General features: G+C 48.1%; 1 protein-coding gene across 1 annotated transcript in view; it reads right to left on the minus strand.

Moving 5' to 3' along the window:
• Nucleotides 1–19258: 19258 nt before the first annotated feature.
• LOC128401648 (heparan sulfate glucosamine 3-O-sulfotransferase 4-like) overlaps nucleotides 19259–25353 on the minus strand; it is a 101043-nt gene continuing 94948 nt past the window's right edge. Inside the window, exons 2-3 of the mRNA XM_053364949.1 lie at nucleotides 23815–24490; nucleotides 19259–20450 (exon numbers count right to left, since the gene is read on the minus strand). Coding sequence (XP_053220924.1) covers nucleotides 23854–24490 — 637 coding nt within the window. The 3' untranslated portion in view covers nucleotides 19259–20450; nucleotides 23815–23853. The remainder of the gene's footprint in view (nucleotides 20451–23814; nucleotides 24491–25353) is intronic.

Below are 25353 nucleotides of genomic sequence, written 5' to 3' on the forward strand. Positions count from 1 at the left end.
TGCAAGCTCTAACAGTCTCTAAGCAGACTCTTAACAGTCTGGCCCAAAGGAGGTGGTAGAACTTATGGTAGCTCACTGTGTCTTGTTTGCAAAGCATTTTGAGGACAAAATCGCTTGAATCCACCAGGATCTTGACTCTGTTATTACAGCAAATGATTCTCAAAGGGTGTCCAGAGCACTGTCTAGTTCTGTTGTGTTGGATGAGTTTCAATTAGTAAGACTCGAGGATGTGGACAAGGAGCTTGGATCAGTCAGTGTGACCACATGCACTCTGGACCCTTGTCCCACTTAGTTGATAAAAACTAGCAGGGAGGGGAGACCAGGGAGGTACTGTAACCAATGTCTCCTTGTGAGAGGGAGTGGTTCCTGAGTGCTTGAAGAAGGCAGTGGAAAACCACCCCTCAAGAAGCCCTCCCTGGATTCAGAAAATCTAAGTAACTACCAGCTTGTTGCCAATCTGCTCTTCTCAGACAAGGTTCTTTAGTGGGTGGTCACAAACCAGATACAGATGCTCTTGGAGGAAACTGATTTTCTAGATCCATTTTAATCAGAGTTTAGACCTAGTTTTGGCACAGAAACTATTTTGGTTGCCCCATATGAGGACCTCTGTTGGAAGAGAGACAGGGGAAATGTGTCCCTGTTAATTCTCCTCAACCTCTCAGTGTCTGTTCTTAGAAACAGATGAGTATTTGGAAATAGAAGCCAAATTGCAATGCTTGAACTGAATAAGGGCTCTGGAAGCAGAAATATTTATTGGCCATCAACTCCCCCAAATCTTGCGCAAGAGGCCCCCAGTCTGTGTGGGCAAGTAGAATGAGCAAATGCATCTCAAGAGAAGGTGAACTCAAATAGGGGAAAGGAGCCCATAGCCCTTAGCTGCTGTTTGTATTCTGTGAGAGATATTAACTGTAGAAAATCTGAGGTCAAGGCAGTGTCATATAATTTCATGGTTGAAGACGCTGGGCCTTAGCAATGAACTCGCTGACAAGGTGTTCTGCACTCGAGGGGAAATGTCAGGTGACAGTTTCTGAGCACATCTGGGACCAAGGAACAAAGCCCCTAATGCACCAAGCTTTGCTCCTCTGTAGGATTTGGGGGAGGCAGAGGAAGGAGAAGGGAGGGGTTAGCTCAGCAAAACACCCAGGAGAGGATTCTGTAGGGAAAGCCCAACTTCTTGCTGAGCTCCTGTTGCTGTGCAAAGGGGGATGTTGGCCTCACAGGAGCCACAGAACACGTCAGGGTCCCCTTTGGCATGGAGAGTGTGAGGAAAGTGTGTGTGTGGTGTTAGGATATTTCCGTTCCACCTTAAAAGGGAGCAGGCTGTGAGTCACAGAGTCTGCGTATTTCCTGTTTCACAGGATGTTTCTGTTGTGTCTTTGCTTTCGTTTCTCTTGTTGCCTGAGCATACCGAAGCAGGCAGTCATGTTTTTTCTTTGTTCTGACCAACGCTGAATAAACTTGTAAATATGCTCTCCTGCTGTGCATCTTTCGCTGTGTGAATTCTGCTGATAGAGTGTGCACCAGCCCAAGAATGTGGCAAGCTATTTCTGAGGCTTCATGTCGCTAATTGCTGATACTGCGTGTCTACGGGAGATCGATGGATCGTCCGGCAGCCGGCTTGGGGGCTCAGATGGACTTTATCTCCCTGGCAGTATCCCAACATGTGGGGGGAGGGTGTAGCTTCTTTGTGTGTGTGCTCAGTCAGACTTCCAGCAACTTTTAATCAGAAGCATTACTGCTTCTGACCATGGAGGGAGAGCTGAGCCATCATGGATAGTAGTCATGGATATCCTTACTCTCCATGACTTTGATCTTGCAGCCTTGCTTCTTCAGCTGGGCTTAGAGATGCTGCTTCTCCACTTTCTAAAAGAGACAGTTTTGTGTCCTGCTTCTCCCCCTCTATTTGCCACCAGGAGATACCTTGCCATGGTAAGTCACCCGGTTTCTCTCCCTTCTCCTCCCCATCACCAGCAGCCTGTTTAAACTCTCAGCTGTTGCTTTTCATCTCTCCTCTCTCTCCACAAGAGCTTGCCATGGGAGGAGACCAGAGTCCATTAAGGAGTGAGTCTCTGCATGTCAGGCTATGTTTAGTATGACGGGGCTTGCCGACTCAGCGGTGTGTTGGCTTTGCTCCTTATTGGCAGCTGTGGCTCACCTCTGGCTTTTTTGTGCTCAGAATGGATTTGCGTTGCTCAGTTCCATGCAAGTGAAGCACCAGCATAGGGGAGAGCTCATTGCTTATCATGCGGCATTACACACTGAGCACATCAAATAGTCCAGTTTAGGTTCGGAAGCTGCTGTGAGTGGATGGTTGGATATCCAACTGTCCCCATTAGAATTACTGTGGTCAAAGAAGGTCCATGCATCCTGTTCAATTCCCACTTAGAGGCTAGGCAGCAGGTCCAGAAATTCTCTCTGGATAGGTTGCTTCCTTCAGGGAATCTCAACTGGAACCCAGTTAGGTGCCTCTGGAGCTGCTGATGTTGAGTCTGTGCAGGGGGAAATGAAAAGTCAGTGAGCATCCCTGAGAAAAATGATATGATTGCAAAGAAGAGAGTGCCTTTGGGCATCTTCAGAGTGCCCATCACTCATGCAGTAGGATCTGTCAGTAACCAATCTTCACAAACACAGAATTTGAGATTGGGGTCCCCAGTCAGTATATGTCAATCTGAGCAGGCATTATCCTGCATTTTAAAAATAGATTTTAGAAATGCACCAGTTCCTCTTGAATGGTCTGGGGCTGTAAGGGCTGTGACCCGCCTTGGTTCACATCCAGGAAGTGGAGTCCTGCACTAGGGTTTTCTTCCTGGCACAACCTGGAGCCCAGAATTGAAAGGCTCTTTCTCAGAGCGTTCAGTGCAGCAGTGGTGGGGTGGGGGGCTGTGATCCACATTATCCCACCCCCTGCAGAACATGGTTGCAATGAATCGTTTGACATGAGGCCCCCTTCCAATGTCATCTGAGCAGAACAAACATTATCTTTCCAGCTGGCCCTTCTCTTTCCCTGCCCTCATTCCCAAAACATGTCCTTCATTTGTTGGCTAAACATTTTGTTTATTCCGTTTTCATGCCTACAGAAATGCAAACAAGCAAAATAAAAACACAAGTAAGTAAAAAAAAAAATGCCAAGATCCAAAACCCTCCAAGAGTCAGAGAAAACCCAGCTCTCAGATTTGTCCTGAAAAGGAGTTAGGAGAAGAGGAAAGTGGGAGGGTGGCTTCTTTCTGGGAATGCCACGTACAAGTCAAATTGAAAGGCAGAGTCAGAGACTATAATGGATTAGCTCCTCAAGAGATAGGCAGACATGCAAGTCTTGAAGGCTTTCTTCAAAATGGGAACTGTCATTCCAAACAGAATCCAGTCTCTGTCATTTCCTCCTCTTCTCCCCCTTGGTTTGCAAGGCAATTTGGCCCGCAATTAACAAGTCCCAGACCCTGCCAAACTATCAATGAAGAGAGGGGAGGTTTTGGCTCCTCCACTGCACACACAATTTAAGCGTGCAATACTTCAGTTTCTACAGATTCACAGCTCATAAAAGAGGGACAGAATGATTGCAGCAGCAGGATAGGAAAGAGGCACCACCACCTCCACCCCCCATGCCATTCAGATTTGGGGAACATCAGACACAATTTATTTGCCAATACAGTGGTACCTCGGGTTACAGATGCTTCAGGTTACAGACTCTGCTAACCCAGAAATAGTACCTCGGGTTAAGGACTTTGCTTCAGGATGAGAACAGAAATCGTGCTCCGGCGGCACAGTGGCAGCAGGAGGCCCCATTAGCTAAAGTGGTGCCTCAGGTTCATAATGTTGAGTCAGAATCTCCTTTCTTGCCATTTGAATCATTGGTTTAGGTCCTCTACTCTGGAGCAGCAGAAAACAAGCTTGTTCCACCCTTCATCGGACAGCCCTTCAGATATTTGAAAATGGCTCTTCTATCCCCTCTCAGTCTTCCCTTCTCCAGGCTAAACAGCCCCAACTCCCTCAAAACACACACACCATTGAACTCCCACCGTTTTGCCCTACTTTTGTAGCAGGTATTGACGAGCGAGTGTTTCTCCTTCTTACAGTTTTGACTTTCATACTGTAAGGTGTTTGGGTCCCCCCCCCCCACCTCCCAGTGTGCTTAAATCTGCTGGAGTTTAAAATTCAGCTCTGTTTGTAGGAATTCAATTATCCCTGAAGATTACACAAAGATTATCAAAGCTGTAAACAGCCGAAGATGCTCTAAGATCAATGAAGCACAACAAAGACCATATTTAACGGGAGGCATAAAAGTGCGAACGTGCAGACAGACCCTGACAAGCGAGCAGAGCGCCTCAACATCACCAGGATGAAGGTTAGAGAGTCAGAGAGATCTTGGCTGCAACCTAAGCCAGGACAGGGCACAGCACTGCTGCCTGGGAGCCCAGATTTCACCTTCATAGCTGAGCAACAAGTTTGCTCCAAGAAGGGGCACCCATTAGATTCTTGTGCTCCTATTATTGAGCCTGAAAGGTGAGGTTCAGAGTTAGAGTTGCGCAGAAGCAGATGAGAGGAAGCGGTAGCTCACTCGAGGGGGAAATGTTAGAGAGGGAACCTGCAAGCAAAGTTTCTGCATTTTAGTTGAGGGAAAGCTCAGCTGGTAGAACATGAGACTCTTAATCTCAGGATTATGGGTTTGAGCCCCACATTGGGTGAAAAATTACTGCATTGTTGAATTAGATGACCCTCATGGTCCCTTGCAGTGCTACAGATCTGTGAATCTGTGATTCATTATCTTCACCACTGATTCATTAATCACCTTCTAAACCACAGTTTCAATACATTTCAAACAGGACTAAAACCCTAATAAGTAGACGCTCATGATAAAGACCTACTTGTCCAGCTGGGAGAGGCTTAGCCTACAGCCTCTCCCCTGCCATATCCCAGTTCAGAGGGATGATGGTCTTGGCATCATCCAGTCTTAGGCAATGAGACTTATTCTTTTATTGGGATCACCGGGAGGTGCAGGGAACCCCAATTTTAGAGCCAGAATCAGTTTTCCTTGCATGTCCTGCTAGACGTGGCACAGGGTGTTCCAGAACAGAAGTTCTCATCTTATCGTTCTCGTTTCATGTCCCAGGAACTGAGCTGAAAGAACCCAAAGGCAGCTTTCCACACTGGAGTCTCAGTATTGCTTCTTCTGCCTGTATACAGCAACCTGTTTACCATGGCAGCTTGAGCTGATCAAGTCTTCATATAGGTCCACTTTAGATGTTCTGTTCTGGGGGTGCCATTTATCTGTGAGCAACTCAACAAAAAGACTTGCACAAGAGATCCCCACCCCCATAGTTATGGCATTGCGGGGGATGGGGGGACGGACGGACACAGCCATATGAGAATGGCTCATTTTAAGCAAGTCCTGTGTGGATCAGAGAAGGCAACTGGAAGTCTGAGTGTTGGGGAAGGCTTAGAGTCATGGGTTGAGTGATGCTGTGTAATCGATGGCCTCAAAGGATCAAACTATTCAAAAAATGACCCAAACTGCAATCCTGGACTATTTGACAGGCATACGTTCTGCCTTCTGGAGTCAAGCTTTGTTTGCTGGCCCCACAGACTGTGGGGTGGGTAATCTAATCAGAACACTGCATGGTGCATCTCCGCATTGACCCTGCACCAATATTTACCTGTACCTGCTGGCCATCCTTCTCCATCCCCAGTGTGATTGCCTCCCCCTAACACTTTTTGCCTTCCAAGTCCTCCCACTCTGAACAGGATCCAGCCAGCTGCTTCTCCTTCTCCTAATATATTGTCGCTATAATACCAAGCCTACCAGAACAATGAACTTTACAGGATGGAAATACCGGCCTCCTGTTTTGCAAACTAAACATAATTTGTATTTGCAATCAGATTTGTGGTTGCTGCAGCTGGTGAGTAATGATGGAAGCAGGGAGAGGAAAGGCGGGAGAACACTATGCAGGCAGGAGTGTGTGTGTGTGTAAACACAGCTTCCTGGGTGTAGTCACGTCTTTGGGGGTATCTCAGGAGCACAGTATCCAGTAAATTGAACTGTCTTTGTTGAGCCTTACGGAGAGGAGGGTGCCCAAGGCAAATGGTTGCAAAAAGTATTTGGGATGGATTGACAATGTGGGGTGAATCAGAAATTGTTTTTCTCTTCTTTTCCATAGTTCTAGTCCCCACCCCAGCAGGAGGGTGTGAGATGCTGCTGGGAGTTGTTAACTGATAATAAATTAGGCAAGCACCTTTTGCTAGCAATCAATGTAAAATCCCAGAGCCATGGCTTTTACTTCAGTATCTACACTGTCTTCCCCAACTTGGTGCCCTCCAGATGTTTTGAATGACAGCTCCCACCAGCCCCAGTGAGCACAGCTGTATGAGGCTGGTGCTGATGGGAGCTGTAGCCCAAAACATCTGGCTGTCACACAAGGCTTGGGAAAGCTGACTGCATCCAGCCTCCTTTTTCATCTCTTTCCTGACATTGGCATTCCAGTGGTGTTTCCCTCTTTGTTTCCCTGCTAAGTGCCAGAAGTTATTTGGGAAGAGTCTCTTCCAGCTCCAGAAGACTCCTGCCTGCCTGACCCCCTTCCCCTTCCCCAGGCCTGTGGTCTCATTCTATTTCTCCCCCTGCCAATGCCTTTCCCCTTTATTTACTTCTGCTTTAATCTGCATATTATCAGCCAGTGCAAAAGTCCTCCAGAGGAATGCCTGACAAATGATGCCGGTTTTTACAAAACCCTCCATACTCTCCTCTCTTGCTGCCTTCTAATTTGTGCTGGCATTATAACTATGCATCAATAGACAGGCAATATTATGTTAAGAACATGATAAAATGCCAGCAGCTTCATAATGGCACCAGCCAAATGGTAATTTCTGCTTCAGAAATTGGTCATTTATTTTGCCTGGTCCGTTCCTATGTTCAAATTAGATGAAGTTTAATATACTGTAAAATTGAATGTATTCTATCCTTTTCAACCAGCCTGGCATGTGTGCTGTGATTTATGGTCCCCACAAACCTTCAAATGTTAAATAACCTCCTTTTTGAGGTGTTGCCTCTCGTGCCAAACACTTTAAGTAACAGGCAGGCACAATTTTATGAGCTTCCTCTGCTCAGCCGCCACTTTCCTTGGCCCACATCTCAAACACCAACACCACCAGAAGCAGCATTTAACACACGAGATGGAGTTTTAAAAGCAGCTATATTAATTGGTACATTAATTTTCTCCTATTAACTGTAATTGGGAGGGAAGCAATTCTTTCCCAAGCAAGGGCTGTGATTTGTGATTTACATGTTTAATGGTGTCACGAGAAAATGGAAAGTGCCTGGAATATGTGAGTTCTTTCCCCAAGAACTGGGGGTGGGAAGTGGGGAGGGATGTGAGGCTTGTAGCACTTTCCCCAGGTGTGCCCTTTGAGCTTTCTTCACTCACTGTAGGTGGCACTACCTGCCCCTGGGCAACCGCTGCACTAGAAGTGAAATCTAGGAGAGGCAAGCAGGAGATGGAAGCGAGTGGAAAGAGCATGTGTGGGATAAGGTGGTGAGAAATAGCAACAGTGAGCATCCTGTCTCTCTTGCTTCCAGCAGAAGATGGCTGCAAGGAGATGGTGGGGAGGCTCCCTCTTCTTTTGTGGAGATGCTGTGCCGTCAACTCTCCTCTGCTGGACCAGGCAGGTCAGGGCTTTGCGCTAAAAGGCTGTCTTTCCTTTCCCAGCAGGATGGGAGAGATCTGGGTGTACGTACAGTCCCTGCCACCCCTGTCAAAACTAACGAACATCCATCCAAGTCCACTTGGGGGAAACCCGAATGAAGCCTATAATTAACCCACCTGGTGTGCAATGTGCTCCTCAACTTATTTTTTTTAGCATCCCTTCTTGCCTTCTTGCATTGTGCTGGCCATAGATTGGGCAAAATGTCATTTGGACAAAATGAAGGAAGCCTTCTTGGCTCAAATAGCTTATTTGCCTCTGCTCATCAACCACACTGACGTCCTCTTGGCCCTGGTGGTACTTTTCCCAATCTGTTGTTTCCTTTCCCACTGAGCTGCTCTTATTGTGGTTTGATACAACACCCAGGCATTTGGGAGAGATTTGTCTGTCTTTCTCTTTCAGTTTCCCTTTTTACCGATCCCCTCATTTCTTTTAAAGCAAAATGTAACCACGTTGGATTTTCTTGGCAGTTGACATTTGCATATACAGTGGTACCTCTGGTTGCAAATGGGATCCATTTCAGAAGCCCGTTCACAACATGAGAAGAGCGCAACCCACAGCGGCGCATCTGTGCACGCGCGGGTTGAGATTTGCAGCTTCTGCGCATGCGCGTGATGTCATTTTGCACTTCTACGCATGCATGAGTGGCAAATCCCAGAAGTAACCCTTTCTGGTACTTCCAGGTCGCCGGGACATAACCTGAAAGAACGTAACATGAAGCGGACGTAACAAAGTATGACTGTATTTTGGGTTTGATAGCAGTAAATATTGCCTCAACAACACTTACATCTCGCCCCAAGTCCTGGGCACCACTTAAGATTAAGTCCAATGTCACTGCCCCTCTGGTGAGTTCTAGGGCACAGCCATTTACGGTATTCAGAGACTTTGCCTCTTTGTCATGACTGGAACACATAAGTAGCCAGTCTATGCGAGGTCAACTGAAAGACTGCACTGTGAAGGTACCACTCCTCATTTCCCTTGCACAGCATCAACACTGAGAAGTAGGCTAGCCTGAGAGACAGTGAGTGGCTCACTGTCATCCAGTGAGCTTCATGGCTAGGAGAGGATTTGAACTCTGGTCAATGAGGGGAGACTGTTGGGGTTCCTGGGCAGGATGTGTGTTCAAGGCTGGCTCTAGGAGAGCCCCACAGGTTGGCACTGTGGACACAATCAACTCTAGATACAAGGCATGCCTTGTCTGGTGATCAGCCCACCCCAGGAAGGCTCCTCACACTAACAGGTAAATCACTGGGGGATTGCAAGACCTTTGTCCCCCCTCAGGCCTTCTCAGTTGTGGCACCCAAAGCCTGGAACTGATTCCACCATGAGACCCTTCCTTGCCTGTCTTTAGAAAAAAGATTATGCTCACCCTGTTCCAATGGGCTTAACACTATTGAATGACATGCTCCCATGACCATTGTTTTCCTGATCCCTCGTTTTTAATGTTCCTTTCATTGGAATCATGTTGTTTTAAATTATTATTATTATTATTATTATTATTATTATTATTATTATTATTATTATATCATTGTGAATTGCATGCACATTTTAAAACATTTGTTTATTTTTGAAAATGACACCTGATCCTTCTCAGGGTGGTCCTCAAGAGAGTGAAAAGACCATTGTCCACCCCCCCATCTAAAACAGGAGAAAAATAGAACTCCAGGAAGTAGGCATTTAGAACAGTGCAGGAGAGTTAATAAATTAGCATTGCTCACAGGCCTGGGGGAGCGGGGAAAGAAAAGTCTTTGCCTGGCAATGCCATGGTGGCAAAGTGGGCACCAGGAGCAAGAAGGGCATCACCACAGTTGGGAAACCATCACTGCAAAGTGTCTCTCCCTGTCTGCCACCTGCTCCCTGTCTCCACCTGCTTTTTAAAGGTAAAGGGACCCCTGATCATTAGGTCCAGTCGTGGCCGACTCTGGGGTTGCGGCGCTCATCTCGCTTTATTGGCCGAGGGAGCCGGCGTACAGCTTCTGGGTCATGTGGCCAGCATGACTAAGCCGCTTCTGGCAAACCAGAGCAGCGCACGGAAACACTGTTTACCTTCCCACCGGAGTAGTACCTATTTATCTACTTGCACTTTGAAGTGCTTTCAAATTGCTATGTTGGCAGGAGCAGGGACCGAGCAATGGGAGCTCACCCCGTCGCAGGGATTCGAACTGCCAACCTTCTGATCGGCAAGTCCTAGGCTCTGTGGTTTAACCCACGACGCCACCCATGTCCCTCTACCTGCTTTTTAGGGACACCCTAAATAGAGCCTCAGGTGTAGTTCTCCTCACACAGGGCAAGGCAGTCCATCACATACCTGATTCCTAAGCCAGGCCAGTCTTTAAAGGCAAGCAGAACCAATATCTTGAACTGAGCCATAGTTGATGGTGCCTTATCCTCCTCCATTGTCTAATTCATATTGGGCTAAGTTTAATCTTCCCTTCCCTTGTCCTTGTCCTTGCATAGCCATCTCTAATTGACCAGATTTAAATGCCTTGAGCTTACAAATTGCAGTATGCAAAATGTCCAGATAGGAATCTCTCTGCATGAGAGATTGAAACAAGACACCTCAGTCCAGCAGGAATTAACATGTGCATCAAGATAAAGACAGCACAGGCGTCAAATGGGGTTTACGAGAAGACAAGGGGAAAGATGCAATGCCAAGAATTAAGCAATGCTGCAGTCTTCACCAAGCTGATCCCCAACCTGATACAACTCCCATCAGCCACAACAAATAGGACTTCGTGATGCTGGGGCTGATGGGCACACCAGGTTGGGGGAGGCTGAAGTTGGTTTCCAAAGGGGTTCCTCAAAAAGCAAAGGCAGCCAAGTTGCTCCCTCAGAAGCGGTGTGTGTGTGTGTGTGTGTGTGTGTGTGTGTGTGTGTGTGAAACAAATCCATCATCAGACAACATCTTTATTAGGACCATCTGAAATGTCCCAGAATAGTGAGCAAACTCTTCCAGTGACAGTTTCACAGTGATGCCTGCTGAGTGTATCAGTTCTCTGGGCCAGGTACACATTTAGAACAGGGGCCTTTCTCCTCCCTCCCTCCCTCCCTTGTTTGTTTTGAAAAATTGGATAATTGATTGGTGACCTTTACCTGCTTTTTGTTCTGTTTGTTCAGGCTCCTCATATTTCTGGCTGCCTGATTTGTATTTCTGGCCAGACTTGGCTGTGTAGCATGTGCCTGTATGTTGATTTCCACCTGAGTGCACTAGCAAATGCCCTTTTGGGTGCCCCACCCTGTCCCTGGGGACAGTTCCCCAATACACCATTCCATCCTAGAAACCAGAAACCAAACTCATTTGTGCACCTGAGATGGGGCCTGGAAAACTCCTGTTACTTTATTGATGCCCCTGGGACTTCAGGAGCTCTGGTTGTTGAGGGGCTCCTCCCTCACTCCTTGTCATAACAACCCAGTGGCCAGGAGCCAGATTCAGAGGCTACAGTGTTCCTGGCTAATGAGCTGGTTCCTGGCCCTGATCCTGATGCTCACAGCCTGAGGCTAGTAGATAGGACCCCACTTACATCAGACCCCACAGCACCCAGGCCCATAGAACTGGGGTACAGACACCTAGGGGAACCTTTCCCTGGGCCTCAAGGTTCCAAGTACATCAACACTCCTGTGCCAGTCTAATGGTGCAGGGAACACACCAGACAAGAGGTCCTTGAGCACAGAAGTGACTGTCCTTAAGCCAGATTTTAGTTTGCCAAACGTGGTCAGAGCATGAGGCTGAGGCTTGTCAGAGGAAGTTGCTCTCTTGGAGCTCTCCAAGGTTCTGCTTTGCTGCTGCTACTGCTGCTGCACTTCCTTGACCTTCAGCTGTTTCACTGGATCAGAACTAGGCACTCCTGTTGCACCCCTCTCGTGTCTCCTTCTGCCTCTGCACAGATAATGCCAGCAGGAACCCAGAACCACACATACCATTCAAAGTTCCAGTCCCAGAGCTTCCTTGGTCTCTCCTGTGTGTTCCCCGCCACCTGAGATTCTGGGCCAGCAGCTGCTTGTTCAACCTCTTCCCAGTTCTGTCCTGATGCTGCTTCTGTGCAGCTCCAGCAAATCTTACAAGACCTAGGGGCCACATATACAAATGAACCACCAGGCAGGTATGATTCCCCTCACTCCCCTTTCCCCTCTGACCAGCAGAGTCACCCCTCATTTGTGAAGAGAGAGAGTCCATGAGATATTTCAAGAGAGCCAGTCAAGTATTGTGGTTGGACTAGAGAGTTAGACTTGGACCTCAAAGACCAGGTTCAAATCCTCTCCTAGCCATGAAGTTCCCTGGATGACATTGAGTCACTCACTGTCTCTCAGGCTAGCCTACTTCACAGTGTTGTTGTAGTGAGGGGGAAATGAGGAATGGGACCTCAAAAGAAAGTGGACAGTGACTGTCTATGAATATAATGAGAAAAAAAAGTTGTCCCAGAGCTTCCCTGTACAATCCTTCTGCTGCTGGGAAGAAACCAAATGAAATACAACCCAAGGGGAGCTTCTTCCCTAAGGGATATTTGAGGTGTGTGCATTGGCATTATGGCTGGGGAGGGAGTGGGTAAACCTCCCCTCTCCCTGGATGGTGGTCCCAATACAAATTGCCACCCTGCATCAAAAGGATCCTTTTCAGGTATGCCATGAAATCCATGCCCCTCCTTCTCTTGTGGTTGGTCCTACCAGGTTCCAGGACATCCATCTCCTCCACTCCCCACACGGCCAGGTATGGGGCTGTCTATGGGCCCTGAGCTGGAGCTGTGCTAGGTGCCTTTGCAACCCTTCCACAGAAACATCTTGCATCCAGTTAGTAAAATATGCAGATTAGCTGCATAACTGAAGAGCTGCACATTAATTAATTCAGGAGGTTCACTGTTCCATAACATTAGAAAACCCACACGGCAAGACGGAGCTCAAAATTAGCTGGTGCCGAGAAGTGTTTCCTTGGGGGAAAGGAGACAGCGCGGATGGACTAAATATTTTACAAAAGATCAAATTTGTCCGTTGCTCATCTCGAAAACTTTCAAGTCAGTTGCAGCAGCCGGTTGAATTCCTCCGCCCATCACCCCCCCCACACACACACTGATGGGATAAAACTGCAGAAACCTCTTGGGTGGAGAGGGCTGACTGGGAGGAAGAGGGTTTTGACTGAAGAGCAAGCAGCCACCTCTTGAGGACCAGGAGGCTAAGAGGCGCACTCCAGAAAATGATCCAGGGGCAGAGTTGGAAAAGAGTTTCCTCACCCCCCCCCAGTAAGGCCTGGGACCCCTTTGCTGCCTGTGTTTTCTCCTCCCAGCACTCTCCTGGATGGGTTTTTAAAAATGTTTTCATTGCAATAAAATATCCACGGGGTGATGGCAAGGATGAAGGGCAAGAACCCAGCTGCCTCTGACAGCTCAACTACTAGAAAGCCAGGAAAAATAGGCTGCCAATAAATGGACATTTGGAGGGGCTGCCCTCAGGCACAGAGGCCACATCTTGAGCAAGCCAAGGAGAGGCAAGCCCAAAGCAACCAGGATGGGTTCAGGGGGTCAGCCAGCACCAGTTCTAGGTAAAGTCTCTCTCTCATACCTCCCAACATGCCACAGAGGAAAATCACAACGTACGACTTTGGGCTGTGCTCTTGCTGGAGCCAAGTGACTTGCATGAGAGCATGCACTCCTCCCCCAGAAAAACCCACGTCTTTTAGGACTGCACTCCCACATGAGTTATGTAACTTGCATGAGGGCAACACTCTAGCAGGGGCCAGGTGACTGGTCCATGAGCACAGACCAGAAATGGGCATCTTTGGGGGCCATCCAGTCAGAAACTGGGATGGCTTCTGTAAGTCTGGGATTACCTGCTAAAAGTAGGACATTTGAGGGGTATGCTCTCTTGACCTCTCTGCCAGCAGGCTGGAGGCAAGAACTGTCCCTAAATTCTCCCAAGCAGGAGGAGGAAGGAAGGAGACCCCCACCCCAAATATCAATATAACCCTGGGAGTGATGGAGCACAGATGAGGGGCACCGTATGCCCCCCTGAGTCAAGACCTCTTATTAATCCCTGGGCAACTCACCAGCAGGCCCTTCTCTAACAAGAGGACTCAACTTACTTTGTTCTGATCAGTAGCCACACCTTTCGCTTTGAGTGCCAAGTTGCCCCTTTGGCCTCACTGAAGTGATCGTTGTCGTGAAAATCCACCTGCTGATCACTCCCAATGATCAGCCTGGCACCGCCCCCCCCCCCAGCGGCCAGCATTTGCACCCCCTGGTGAGCGGTGCTCACAGGCAGTGGGCAAATCTGTTTTGTGGCCAACCCTAAAAAAGGTCAACAATATTAAACAAATATTGAAATGTGTGTGGGGGGGGTGACAAAAACTTTTTTCGCACTGGGTACCACCTGACCTTGCTACGCCTCTGCCCAAATGGCAGAGGGGTTGGCTCCCATCAGACCACCCTCTGGTGCAGGACACACCTATCAGCTGCACTGGCTAGGAGCACCAGTCCATTTCCAGGCCCAGTTTAAAGTGCTGGTTTAAACCCTATCTGCACAGCTTTGAGGCCAGGGGATCTTCTCCCAAATGAACCTAGCCATATCTTAAGATTCGCTGCAGAGGTCCTGCTCCAGAGGCCACCACTCAGTGAAGTAAGGCAGATAACCACCAGGAAGATGGCCTTTTCAGTACTGGACTCCAGTTATGGGACAGCTAAACCACAGAGGCTGACCTGGCACCTTCCTTGGAGTCTTGTTGGCTCCAGGTGATTAAGACCTTTCTATTCACTCAGGCCTTTTATAAGGGTGGTATGTATATAGATGCAGGTATCATATTTTAATATAACTTCGTCTTACTGGGTGGTTGACAAATGTCACAAATAAGCAAACAAAAACTGGCCTTTCAGACTACAGGAAAGGATGCCTGCCTCATAACAGTGACTTGGAGCTGGGCTTCCAACATCGACTTCCTCAGTTCTGTGGAATAGTGTTCCTGATGAGATGTGACAGGCGCCCACTCTCTGTACATTCTGGAAACAATTGGAGACATTGATGTTTTGACAAACTTTTCCATGTGGATGAAGGCACCTGCCTTACCTGTTCATTTTTTATTGTTTAAAAACCTCATTTGTTATTTTCTCTACTGTTCTTATCGTACATTTGTTAATAGCCTTGAGATACATATAAAAGGGGATCTGTAGTTGTTGTCGTCGTTAGTTTTTTTTGTCTGGGGGTACGCAGGGGGACGCATGCCCCTAAACATTTTGTGAATCTAAGTTTGGCCTCATTGAGGGGCAGTATTTCAATATGAGTAGGAAAATGAGAGTACCCCTAAACATTTTTTTAGAAAAAAAGCACTGATGTTGATGATTATTATACCTGTCTGTCTGTCTGTCTATCTATCTATCTATCTATCTATCTATCTATCTATCTAGGGAAAGAGGGTGGAGATTTCCATCTCTCCTCCTGCCTCATGGCTCCCTGCAACAAGCTAGCCCTTTAGCTCCCTGGTTGCTGGGGTTCCAGATGATAGCGATGATAGCCCTAGGTAGTTCAGAGGGTCCTTTAGAAAAAGATGAAGGTATTGTAGGATCCCTTCTGGCAAAACCAAAGTGAAAGCCTTTCTGCTCCCTGAATGTAGGCACAAGACGGTTCTGTTCCTGCTGCCTCTGCTATGGTACTTAGAGCACAGAGAGCAGCTTGTTGGTGTTGCTTTACAGGCGTGCACCTGCTGCATATGCCCCCACCAGGGGCTGCATCCATCTGGCCACTCATGTATGGACTCAATGGGTTTTGGGGGCTGGTGTGCCTGTCTGGGACTGCAGAAACTGAGCAGGGGTGTCTCAAGATTCTGGCAGACCACATCCCATGGAGACAGGGATGTATTCCATTTGGTGCATCACAAATTGTGCAGATCTGCTCTTTAAGAAAATCTACTAAGATGCTTGACACAACTCCCAGAATTCTTTGCTTTTATCACAAGCTGCTTTTATTTAATGCTGTATAACCAGCAGACAGCATTTTCCCTTAGGCTCAAGTTCAGGGGAGAGTGGAAATGCCCAATCAATCAATCATCATAGAGTTGGAAGGAACTTCAAAGTTCCTCCAGTCCAACCTTACCTGCTCAGTACTTGTGTACATCTGATGAAGCTGAGTATTATAAAATACAAGACAGACAAAAGGAAGTACTTCTTTATGCAGTTCAGAGTTAAACTATGGATCTCATTCCCACAGGAGGCACTGAAGACCAACAGCTTTAAAAGAGGATTAGACAAATTCATGGAGGGGAAGGCTATCCATGGTTATTGAGCCATGCTATGCTCTGCCTCCATGGTCAGAGGCAGCAGTGCTTCTAATTACCAGTTGCTGAAAACCACAGGCAGGAGAAAAGCTCTTGTGCTCAGGTCTTGTTTGCTGGTTTCCCACAGGCAACACGTTGGCCACTGTGAGAACAGGAATCTGGACTAGATGGGCCATTGGTCTCATCCAGCAGGCTTTTCTTGTGTTCTTAGTTCATGAGATCCACTTCCAACGCATTCCTGATAGAACACCTCTACTTACAACTTCCGAAGAGGGAGAATTGGCCAACTTCCCAGGCCTTCCCTGCTCCACGGCTCCACAGCCTGTACCATTAGGACTTCCTTCCTCATGTTTTGCCTCAATCCCCTTCCTAGCAACTGGGACCCTCTACATCAGGACCTGCCACCTGGAGCAGCAGAAAACAAATTTGCTCCTTCAACTTCCTGACATCCCTTCAGATTTCTGAAGGCGGCTATTGCACCTCTTAATCGCCTCTTTTCTGGGCTAAATATACCAAACTCTTTCAACCTTTTCTCATAGAACTCCATCTCCAGATGAAAGGGAATAGAGAAGTCTCGTGACTCACTATCCTATTAAGGAGAAGAGACACTATTTCTGAAAGGAATTCGTCATTTGAAAGCTTGTTAGGCAGGAAGCACGGCCAGTCCTGCTCCATTTTTGCAAACTCTAATAAATCAGGGGTAGCCAATCAAGTAACTTCCAGATGTTTTGGACTACAACTCCCATCATCCCTCATGCTTACTGAGGCTGATGGGAGTTGCAGCCAAGCCTGCTCTAAATCAGAGGCAGAATTAGGGCGGTGTGAGCCCACACCAGGCATGCAGGGTGCCTTTCCAAAGCCCAGCAAGTGCTTGTCTGGCTTTGGGAAGGAGGCATGATGGCTCTGACAGGGTCCTAAAGTCTTCCTCCTTTCCAAAGCCAGGCAAACACTTTCAGGCTTTGGGAAGGAGGTGTGAGGGCTCTAGAACCCTGCCAGAGCCTCATGCCTCCTTCTCAAAGCCCGGCTTGGCTTAAGCCAGGGCTGCAAGGGCTGTGGGGAGGGCATCAAATGGCCTCGCACTGGGTAGCATATTATAAAGGTCTGCCTCTGCTCCAAATGCTGCCTTGTTTGATCCTCCTGTGAAGAATGCCAACCCATGAGGGACTCCTACCATTTCCATTCTACACTTTTGCATTTGGCTCCCAGGCCTGAGATTCCTCCAACCCTGATCTATACTGAGCCCTCAGTTATCTGAGGCTTATACCATAAGCATCCAGCAACGCAGTGTACACAGATTTCACTTTCCACTTCTCAGGACTCTGTTGCTGTCTCACCCAAGGCTGGTGCTCTTTGTGGGTGGGTGGGGGGTGGAGAAGCGTTCCTTTAATAGCAAGACCCACACTTTATTTTGGGCAGTGGCTCCAACTGTGGGGCACCAGCCTAGGCAGGAGGGGGAAGGGAGCCAGCTTTCTGCTTGGCACACTGATGGCAGAGCCCTGCAAAGCTTTCAAGGGAACAGCAGGTGGGCACAGCCCTCTGTCTGATTATCTAAAAGTACAATGGCCCTTGCATCTTCAAAGGGCACACAAAGAGGAGAGTTTTCTGCCTTTTCCTTGCTTTCATCTTAATTCTGGTGATTATTTTGTACAGCTGCAAGGATCTGTGTAACTGAAGCTGAAAGGCTTACTCAAAATATTTGCCTGTTTGCCTAACACAATGCCACCACATCGTCATTTTTGAACCTCTGGTGACTTTTTAAATGTCTGGCGGAGGCGTGGAGTGGCTGCAAGGAGAGTGAGTGCCCTCAGAGATGCTTCCTGAGCAGGAAGGGCTTTGGCACCAAAACCTTTCTCTTTTGCCTAATGAATATTCCACCCTGCCTTGGTAACACCCACCGCTAATAGTGCTTAATGGTGCCTGTAATTGGTGTCTCAAGTTATTCAAAAGTAAATTTACTAGAAAATAATTAGCAATTTTATAGTTCACTACTTCTTCATTTTGTTGATTAAAAAAAAAAAGAGGGGGGGAAACCCAGTTGCTTTTTATCAGATGACACAATAGCATGAGGTTGTGAAATAGCTAATCCCAGCTTCCTGAACCAGGATGTGTGAATGCCAGACAGGAAACCTCCAAACCTCTTTCCCTTTGTGGTCATTATGCAGCACAAGGGGAGGATTTAACAGACCTGACCTTACCCACTTTCCTTTTAGCCAGGAAGTCCAGGTAAAGGCATCACCACAGCTGTATTCAGATGCCCTGCAAAGCCCAACTGTGGAATATCTTGCATGCCTGAACTTCCATCAGCTTCAAAGTGGACAGTTCATGAAGGACCTGGTAAACCACAAGCTGGTTGGCAGGTAGAGTCACAAGTCACCATTATGGCCATGGCTCCTCCTCACATGGATTTATGAAGCTGAACAGATGGAGAGCAAAATCAGGCAAGCAGCCGCCACCACCTACCCATTGCACTCTGGGAAGCTCAGATCATGCAGAACTGTGGTTAGTGCCAATCATAGCTTGGTGTGATGTCAGAGTTGAGCCTCACTGAGATGAGGGGCCCTTTCCTGTGCAGGGCAAGGAGACAGGCAGCTCCGTAGCTTACATCAGGAGCTGAAGAGGCGAGATAAGGCAGCTAAGAGGCTGGGGTGGCCGGGACTGGGTTCTGATCTCCACTTGGCAATGAAGCTCACAGTGCTCCCCCCTGGTTTCAATGGAGTCCCAGTCTTTCATTCTTGCTGCCCTGTCTCACAGGGTTAGTGGCAAGAACCAAGAAGGAAACTTTCCCGAGCACTTTTAGAATGTAAAAAGAGCCTGCTGGATCAGGCCAAATGGGCCCATTTAGTCCAGCACTCTGTTCTCACAGTGACCAACTAGATGCCTGAATGGGAAACACTGTTTCCCCTCCTGTGGTTTCGAGCAACTGGCATTCAGAAGCACTGCAGACTTTGGGAGAAATAAGAGGATGGAGACATATGTGGGATAAGTGCCATGGTTCCTCCTTAGACCTCTCCTCCTGCCTCTTTCCACACCTGTAGTTCTGCAGTCAAGGTCCAGCTCTGTCTAGCAAAGAGGCAACAAGGCTTCCTTCTGTTGACACAAATAGCCCCAGCTAAAATTCAAAGGCTGTGTGTGTCTGTTGTGCTTTGTGCTCTTTCACTGTCTCATATTTAATCCTCCCTTCTTCAGGTAAAACAGAGTGGCTTTGTCAGGTTTCCTGCTGGCCAATCCCACCCCTCCCTGGAAACAACAGTGGCAAATGCAGCAAGCCCAGCCCTCCCCCTCCCCCCTGCCCACCTCATAAAGGGAGTAGAGAAAGGCAACTGCCATGACAAGGTTTTTATTGTTTAGTCAGGTTTGGCTCCAGATTCACGCTTGGTATTTCCATATCTCTCAGGTAGAGGGTGATGACACAGAGAGGGGAGGGGAGGCGTGAAGACAGCGGGTGGATGGAAGAGGGAGGCAGCTTAAGCAATTTAGCTCCTGGGCGATGAATGCTCCCATTGTCAATCTCTGAACTCCCCCCTCCCCCAGCTTTCCAGGACAATGACTCATCCAGTCTCTGTGAGTAGAAAATTAAATATAATTTATGCTTTGCTAATTGAAATCAAATACAAAATTCAATCTTCTGTGTGCTGGGAATGCTGACATTTAAAGAGGGGAGGCAAAAGCCCAAATCCAAGGGAGCGCTTTCTGAGCTGGTGGAGAATGAGGAGGTCTTCTTGCGTAGCAAAAGCGGATGGGTGGAGCTGAGGACTTTCACCAGTGTGGCTGATGCAGGCCAATTGCCAGGAAGAATAAATCCCCCAGATGCCATCAGCCCTTTGCACTGGGAGCTCACCAGTATGCTGAGACTCCAGGCCAGCAACTTCTCCACAGAGGTGGAGGGTGGGTCACATGAACGGTAAAAAAACAACACACACGCGCACACGTAAATAGCCCCACTTTTTGTGCTTGGGAAGAACACTGGGATGCTAGTCAGATTTCCTGAATCTCTGGGTGGGCGAGACCCAGGCCTTCCCTTCCCTTTGGCCTTGTGGGGCCGCTCCCGAAGTCAGTCTCAGGGGTTCCACCCATATCAAAAATAAACATCTGAATGTATGGTGCAGGATGCAGGGTGTGTGTGGAATGGCTCTTGCCCTTCATTCGCATCAACTGGGCATTTCCCCAGCACAGTGGCCACCTCCTGCTGCAAAGGGCACCCTGGACAGGAAGAAGTTCCTAGCATCTCTTGCCAAGGTCTCAGTCAATCCTTCTTCCTCTCTGGATGCACAAAGAGGATCAGTTGACTACACCAAGTGTGGCCAAAGAGGGTCTTCCCTCGGCGTGTCCTTTATGCTCAGGATCCTGCTGGTCTGGAAATGTGGGGCGGAAGGAGGCGATTGTCCAGGTGCAAAAGGGATGGTGTTGCCCCCATCTTTGTCCATTGAGCAAATTCCCTTCAATTGTGGTGGCCAGTTCTGGACCCAGATTTCAGGCTAGGCAAGTCTGGCCCTTTCCCCAATTCAGGCAGATTCTGTGTGGAGCGAGGAGGAGAAAGGCAGCAGTTAGAGACAGCCAAGACATAAAATCATAGAACTGTAGAGTCAGAAGGAATCTCAAGGGTCATCCAGGCTAACCACCCACAATGCAGCAATCACAGCCAAAGAATCCCTGACAGGTGGCCATACAAACTCTGTTGAAAAACCTCCAGTGAAGGAGAGCGTCCACCACCTCTTGAGAGAGTCCATTCAACTGTCGAATAGCCCTTGCTGTCAGAAAGTTCTTCCTAATGTCAGAAGCTCCTTTCTTGTCATTCAGGCCCTAGCCCAGGCTTCCTCAACCTCGGCCCTCCAGAGGTTTTGAGACTACAATTCCCATCATCCCTGACCACTGGTTCTGCTAGCTAGGGATCATGGGAGTTGTAGGCAAAAAACATCTGGAGGTCCAAGGTTGAGGAAGCCTGCCCTAGCCTCTGGAGCACAGAAAACAAGCTTGCTCCATCTTCCATGTGGCAGCCTATCAGGTATTTGAAGATGGCTATCATACCATGCTCTCAATCTTCTCTTAACTAGGCTGAACATCCCCAACTCCCCCAACTGTTTCTCATAAGGCTTGGTTTCCAGACCCTTTGTCATCTGGGTCACCCTCCTCTGCACACCTTCCAGCTTGTCTATGGCTCCAAAGTCCCACTCATGAGGATCTCTTTGGCTTTGCAAAGAGCTACAGCTACCTTGCTGTAGCTCGTGTGTGTGTTTAGTTTGAATAGCTGTGGCTGGCAGGCCACTCCACTTTTTAAGTTATTCTCCTATTTGTTTTTCTTAATGGTCCTGATCTTGGCCTCTTGTAACCTGAATGTTCCCCCTCCATCAGCTGATCTCCAATTGCCATTTCTCACCTAGAGGAAGAACCAAAGAAACTTTGTCACTGTTTTGTTCTGGCTGGTGCAAGATGACAAAGGAGCAGCAGGTGAGTGCCATTGCTCCAATTTTACAGCAAAGTCCCAACTCCCACTTGACTAGCAAACTGCCTTGGTCCTGAGCAGAGGGGGTGGCTACACAACTCCTGTTGTATTTGCCCAACATGCTTGATTTTACCATGGGGTCAGGATTGTGGGGGTAGGGAATCATGCTGAGCTGCATGATGAGGGCGCAGCTGTGCCCAGTGATTCCCCCCCCACACTGAATACTGGGTTTTTCTCTCAATGAGGGGCATCCCCCAGCTAGTCAATGAGGAGCTCAAAAAACCTGGTAAGAGTTAAAAATGAGTCCTTCACCTGAATCCATTCATCACTGTGAATTAAATTGCACAACAACATGGCTCTCATTTAGCAGAGGAAATGACAGTTTAATAACATGTGAAACAATTTAAAGTCAGCCCCGGTGCAGATTTCCAATTTTCATGCAATAATAATTTGAGTGGGGGGTGGAGATTGCGGGGTGGGGGGGGGGAGGAAAGAATGTTTTATGTCAGATGCTGTTTTTACTCCTAATCGGGCTAATATGAACCGACATTTACTTGTGTGGAAACAAATGGTCCCATCCTGGAGCCCAGCCTCCTGCCAAAAGTTGACAAATGAATTTAGCACCTTTTTCCTGATCCCAAGCTTGGGGGCCACTTGACTGGGTAATGAAGCGCATGATGTGCTCTCAGCCCCGGGGTGGCTTTGCCTCGTTACGGAGCCATAGCTGCCTTCCGTGGCATTTCCAGTATTTAGCTTGATCAAGAGGGCATCTGCATGCCAGAATCAAAGCTGAGCCTGGAGTTTGGCAACAGGCATCATGCACGTGCATCTGTGGCAACGAGGCCAGGCTGACAGATGCGGGGAAAGAAAACAGCTGCGAAAATGGCTCTAACTCTCATTAAAAAAATCGGAGGGGGACTAAAATGGACTGATGTGGAAATGAACTGCCTCAAACTCTCCACCCCCCTAATTCATGAATGGCAGTGGAATGGACTCCTTCGGAAGGTGGTCAACTCTCCTTCCTTGGAGGTTTTTATATGGAGGTTGGATGGCAAGCTGTCATGGATTCTTAATAATAATAATAATAATAATAATAATAATAATAATAATAATAATTTATTTATACCCTGCCCATCTGGCTGGGTTTCCCCAGCCAATCTGAGTGGCTCCCAACAGAATATTATTATTATTATTATTATTATTATTATTATTATTATTATTATTATTATTATTACTACTACTACTACTACTATTGTTATAGCAATAAAACATCAAACATTAACAACTTCCCTAAATAGGGGTGCCTTCAGATGTCTTCTAAAAGTCAGATAGCTGTTTATTTCCTTGACATCTGATGGGAGGGCATTCCACAGGGTGGGTGCCACTACCGAGAAGGCCCTATGCCTGGTTCCCTGTAGCCTTACTTCTTGCAGTGAGGAACTGCCAGAAGGCCCTCGGAGCTGGAACTCAGTGTCTGGGGTGAACGATGGAGGTAGAGATGCTCCTTCAGGTATACTAGGTCGAGGCCATTTAGGGCTTTAAAGGTCAGCACCAACAATTTGAACTGAGCTCGGAAACATACTGGGAGCCAATGTAGGTCTGTGATTCCTGTATGACAGGGGGTTGGACTTTGGGTCCCTACAGTTCCATGATTCTAAACTTTCTTCTTCACAAAGCTTTGTTTTCATACCCACTTACATGGGCTGAGGAGAGACCAGGGAGGTAGCTTTGACAGGCAGGAAACTGGGCAGTCTGGCTTGAACTTAGGAAGGCTAGAGGAAGCTGCCTTACACTAAGCCAGACCACTGGTCCATCAAGCTCAGTGTCGTCCACAATGACTAGCAGCAAAGGCTCTCCAGGGTTTCAGGCAGGGTGTCTCTTCCAGCCCTACCTGGAGATGCCACCAGTGGGGATTGAACCAGGACCTTCTTCATGCCAAGCAGGTGCTCTACCTCTGAGCTATGATGCGCCTTCCCCAGAAGCGGTGCAATTTCAACCCTAGCAAAAAAACTTTCTCCAAGGGAAGGAGAAATTCTCCAACTGTGTCCTGGAGCCCCTCCATTTTGTTGCAGTCAATGGAAAGTGAGTCACTGATGGAAGCCCTAAGGCAGGGGTAGCCAACTCAGTGACCCCCTTCAGATATTGCTGGTCTCCCAACTCTCATCATCCCCAACCATTGCCCAAGCTGGCCACTGGGGCTGATGGGAACTGGAGTCCAACCACACCTAGAGTCCAACCACACCTGGTTGTCTCCCCCTGCCCTAAGGAGTGCATCTGGAGAAACCCCAGGCAGAATCTTAGCGGTTCTTTTCCAATGGGAAAGCCTTCCAGGAACTCAAAGTCCAGTTTTGCGACCCTATCATGCCCTACAGAAGAGTTTCATCACACACACACACACACACACACACACACACACTGCTGATGACAATTCATTTACCTCTGGATAGGAGACAACTTCTTTCTGCCTGCCACAGCATCACTTATCCCCCTCTTCCTGCTCCCACTGGAAATCCTGGCCCGTCATTTGGTAAAACATGACATTGAAGGGCTTGTAAAATTTCCGGAGCCTCTGGATTACATCCCGATCAATTTTGGGGTGAGTTCGGCCCTTGGACTTGCCCAGGCACCGGGGGGCGCTGCTGTCCTCCGGCTTCTTCAGGCAAGGGAACCCCTTGGTCTTATTGAAATAGAAATATTTCTCCGACACCACCCTCTTGAGGCCCAGGAAATCCTGCACTTTGGCCATTTCTCCGGCAGGGTCCGTGATGAGCCGTTCCCCGCTGACAAAGTGGATCTGGGAGAGCGGGAAGTACTGGAGCCAGCTCTCCAGGTGCAGCGCATAGATCCCAATGCGGATGGCGCTCCAAGAGGCATCGATCAGCCCGAGAGTCCGGTTCTTGAAAGCCAGCACCTCAAAGGTGGGGATCTCCGGCTTCTTGGAGAGCGTCTGGGTGTAGTCGGAGATGGCCCTGGTGACGGGGTTCCTGACCACCACAATCAGCTTGGTGTCCTTGGCCATGGAATGGATGCGCTTGGGGGCCTCATTGGTGACAAAATAGCTGGGCGTCTTCTCCATGGTGAGCTGGCCCTCCAGAGTCTTGGGCATCACATCCCTAGAGGGCAAGAGAAAGGAGGAGTTTTATTGGCCATAGACAAAGGCAGTGCCGGATGTCCCACCCACCTGCCAAAGGATCAGCATGAGCACATCAGAGTTGGAAGAACTTCAGAAAAGAGCAACTAAAATGATGAAGGGGATGGAATGGCTCCCCTATGAAGAAATGTTGCAGAATTTGGGGCTGTTTAGAGAAAAGGCAAGTAAGCGGTGACATCATAGAGGTTTATACAGTTATGCATGGCATATCTCGTGACACTAGAACTCTTGGACATGCAATGAAGCTGAAGGTTCAGGACAGATAAAAGAAAGACCTTCTGACCACAGAACATAGTTAAATTGTAGAACTCAACCTTCCCCAGGAGGCAGTGGTGGCCACTAACTACTTGAATGGTTTTAAAAGAGCATTAGAGCAATTCATGGAGGAGAGGGCTATCAATGGCTACTAGCCATGATGGCCATGCTCTGGGTCCACAATCAGAGGCATTAATGCTTCTGAATCCCAGTTGTTGGAAACCACAGGAGAGGAGAGAGCTCTTGTGCTCAAATTCTGTTTGTGAGTTTCCCACGGGGGCATCTGGTTGGCCACTGTGAGAACAGAATGCTGGACTAGATGGGCCATTGATCCAACAGGCTCTTCTAATGCTCTCAGCCCTTCGCTGCAACAGAACGTAGAGCTTGGCCACCCCTTGCCTTTGAGCTCCAGGGCATGACAAGTGTTAAAAGTGGCCTCAGGAAGCCATTATACAGTCAATTTGCCATAGGCATATGTAGACAAAAGTTAATTGACAATAAACCTGTCCCATACCTGCCTGAGCAGCAAGCCATCTGCTCAATTAAGCCTATTCACTTCAGAGCCTTGTA

This window comes from Podarcis raffonei, chromosome 14 (genome assembly GCF_027172205.1).
Source record: "Podarcis raffonei isolate rPodRaf1 chromosome 14, rPodRaf1.pri, whole genome shotgun sequence".
Classification (NCBI taxonomy): Eukaryota; Metazoa; Chordata; class Lepidosauria; order Squamata; family Lacertidae; genus Podarcis; species Podarcis raffonei.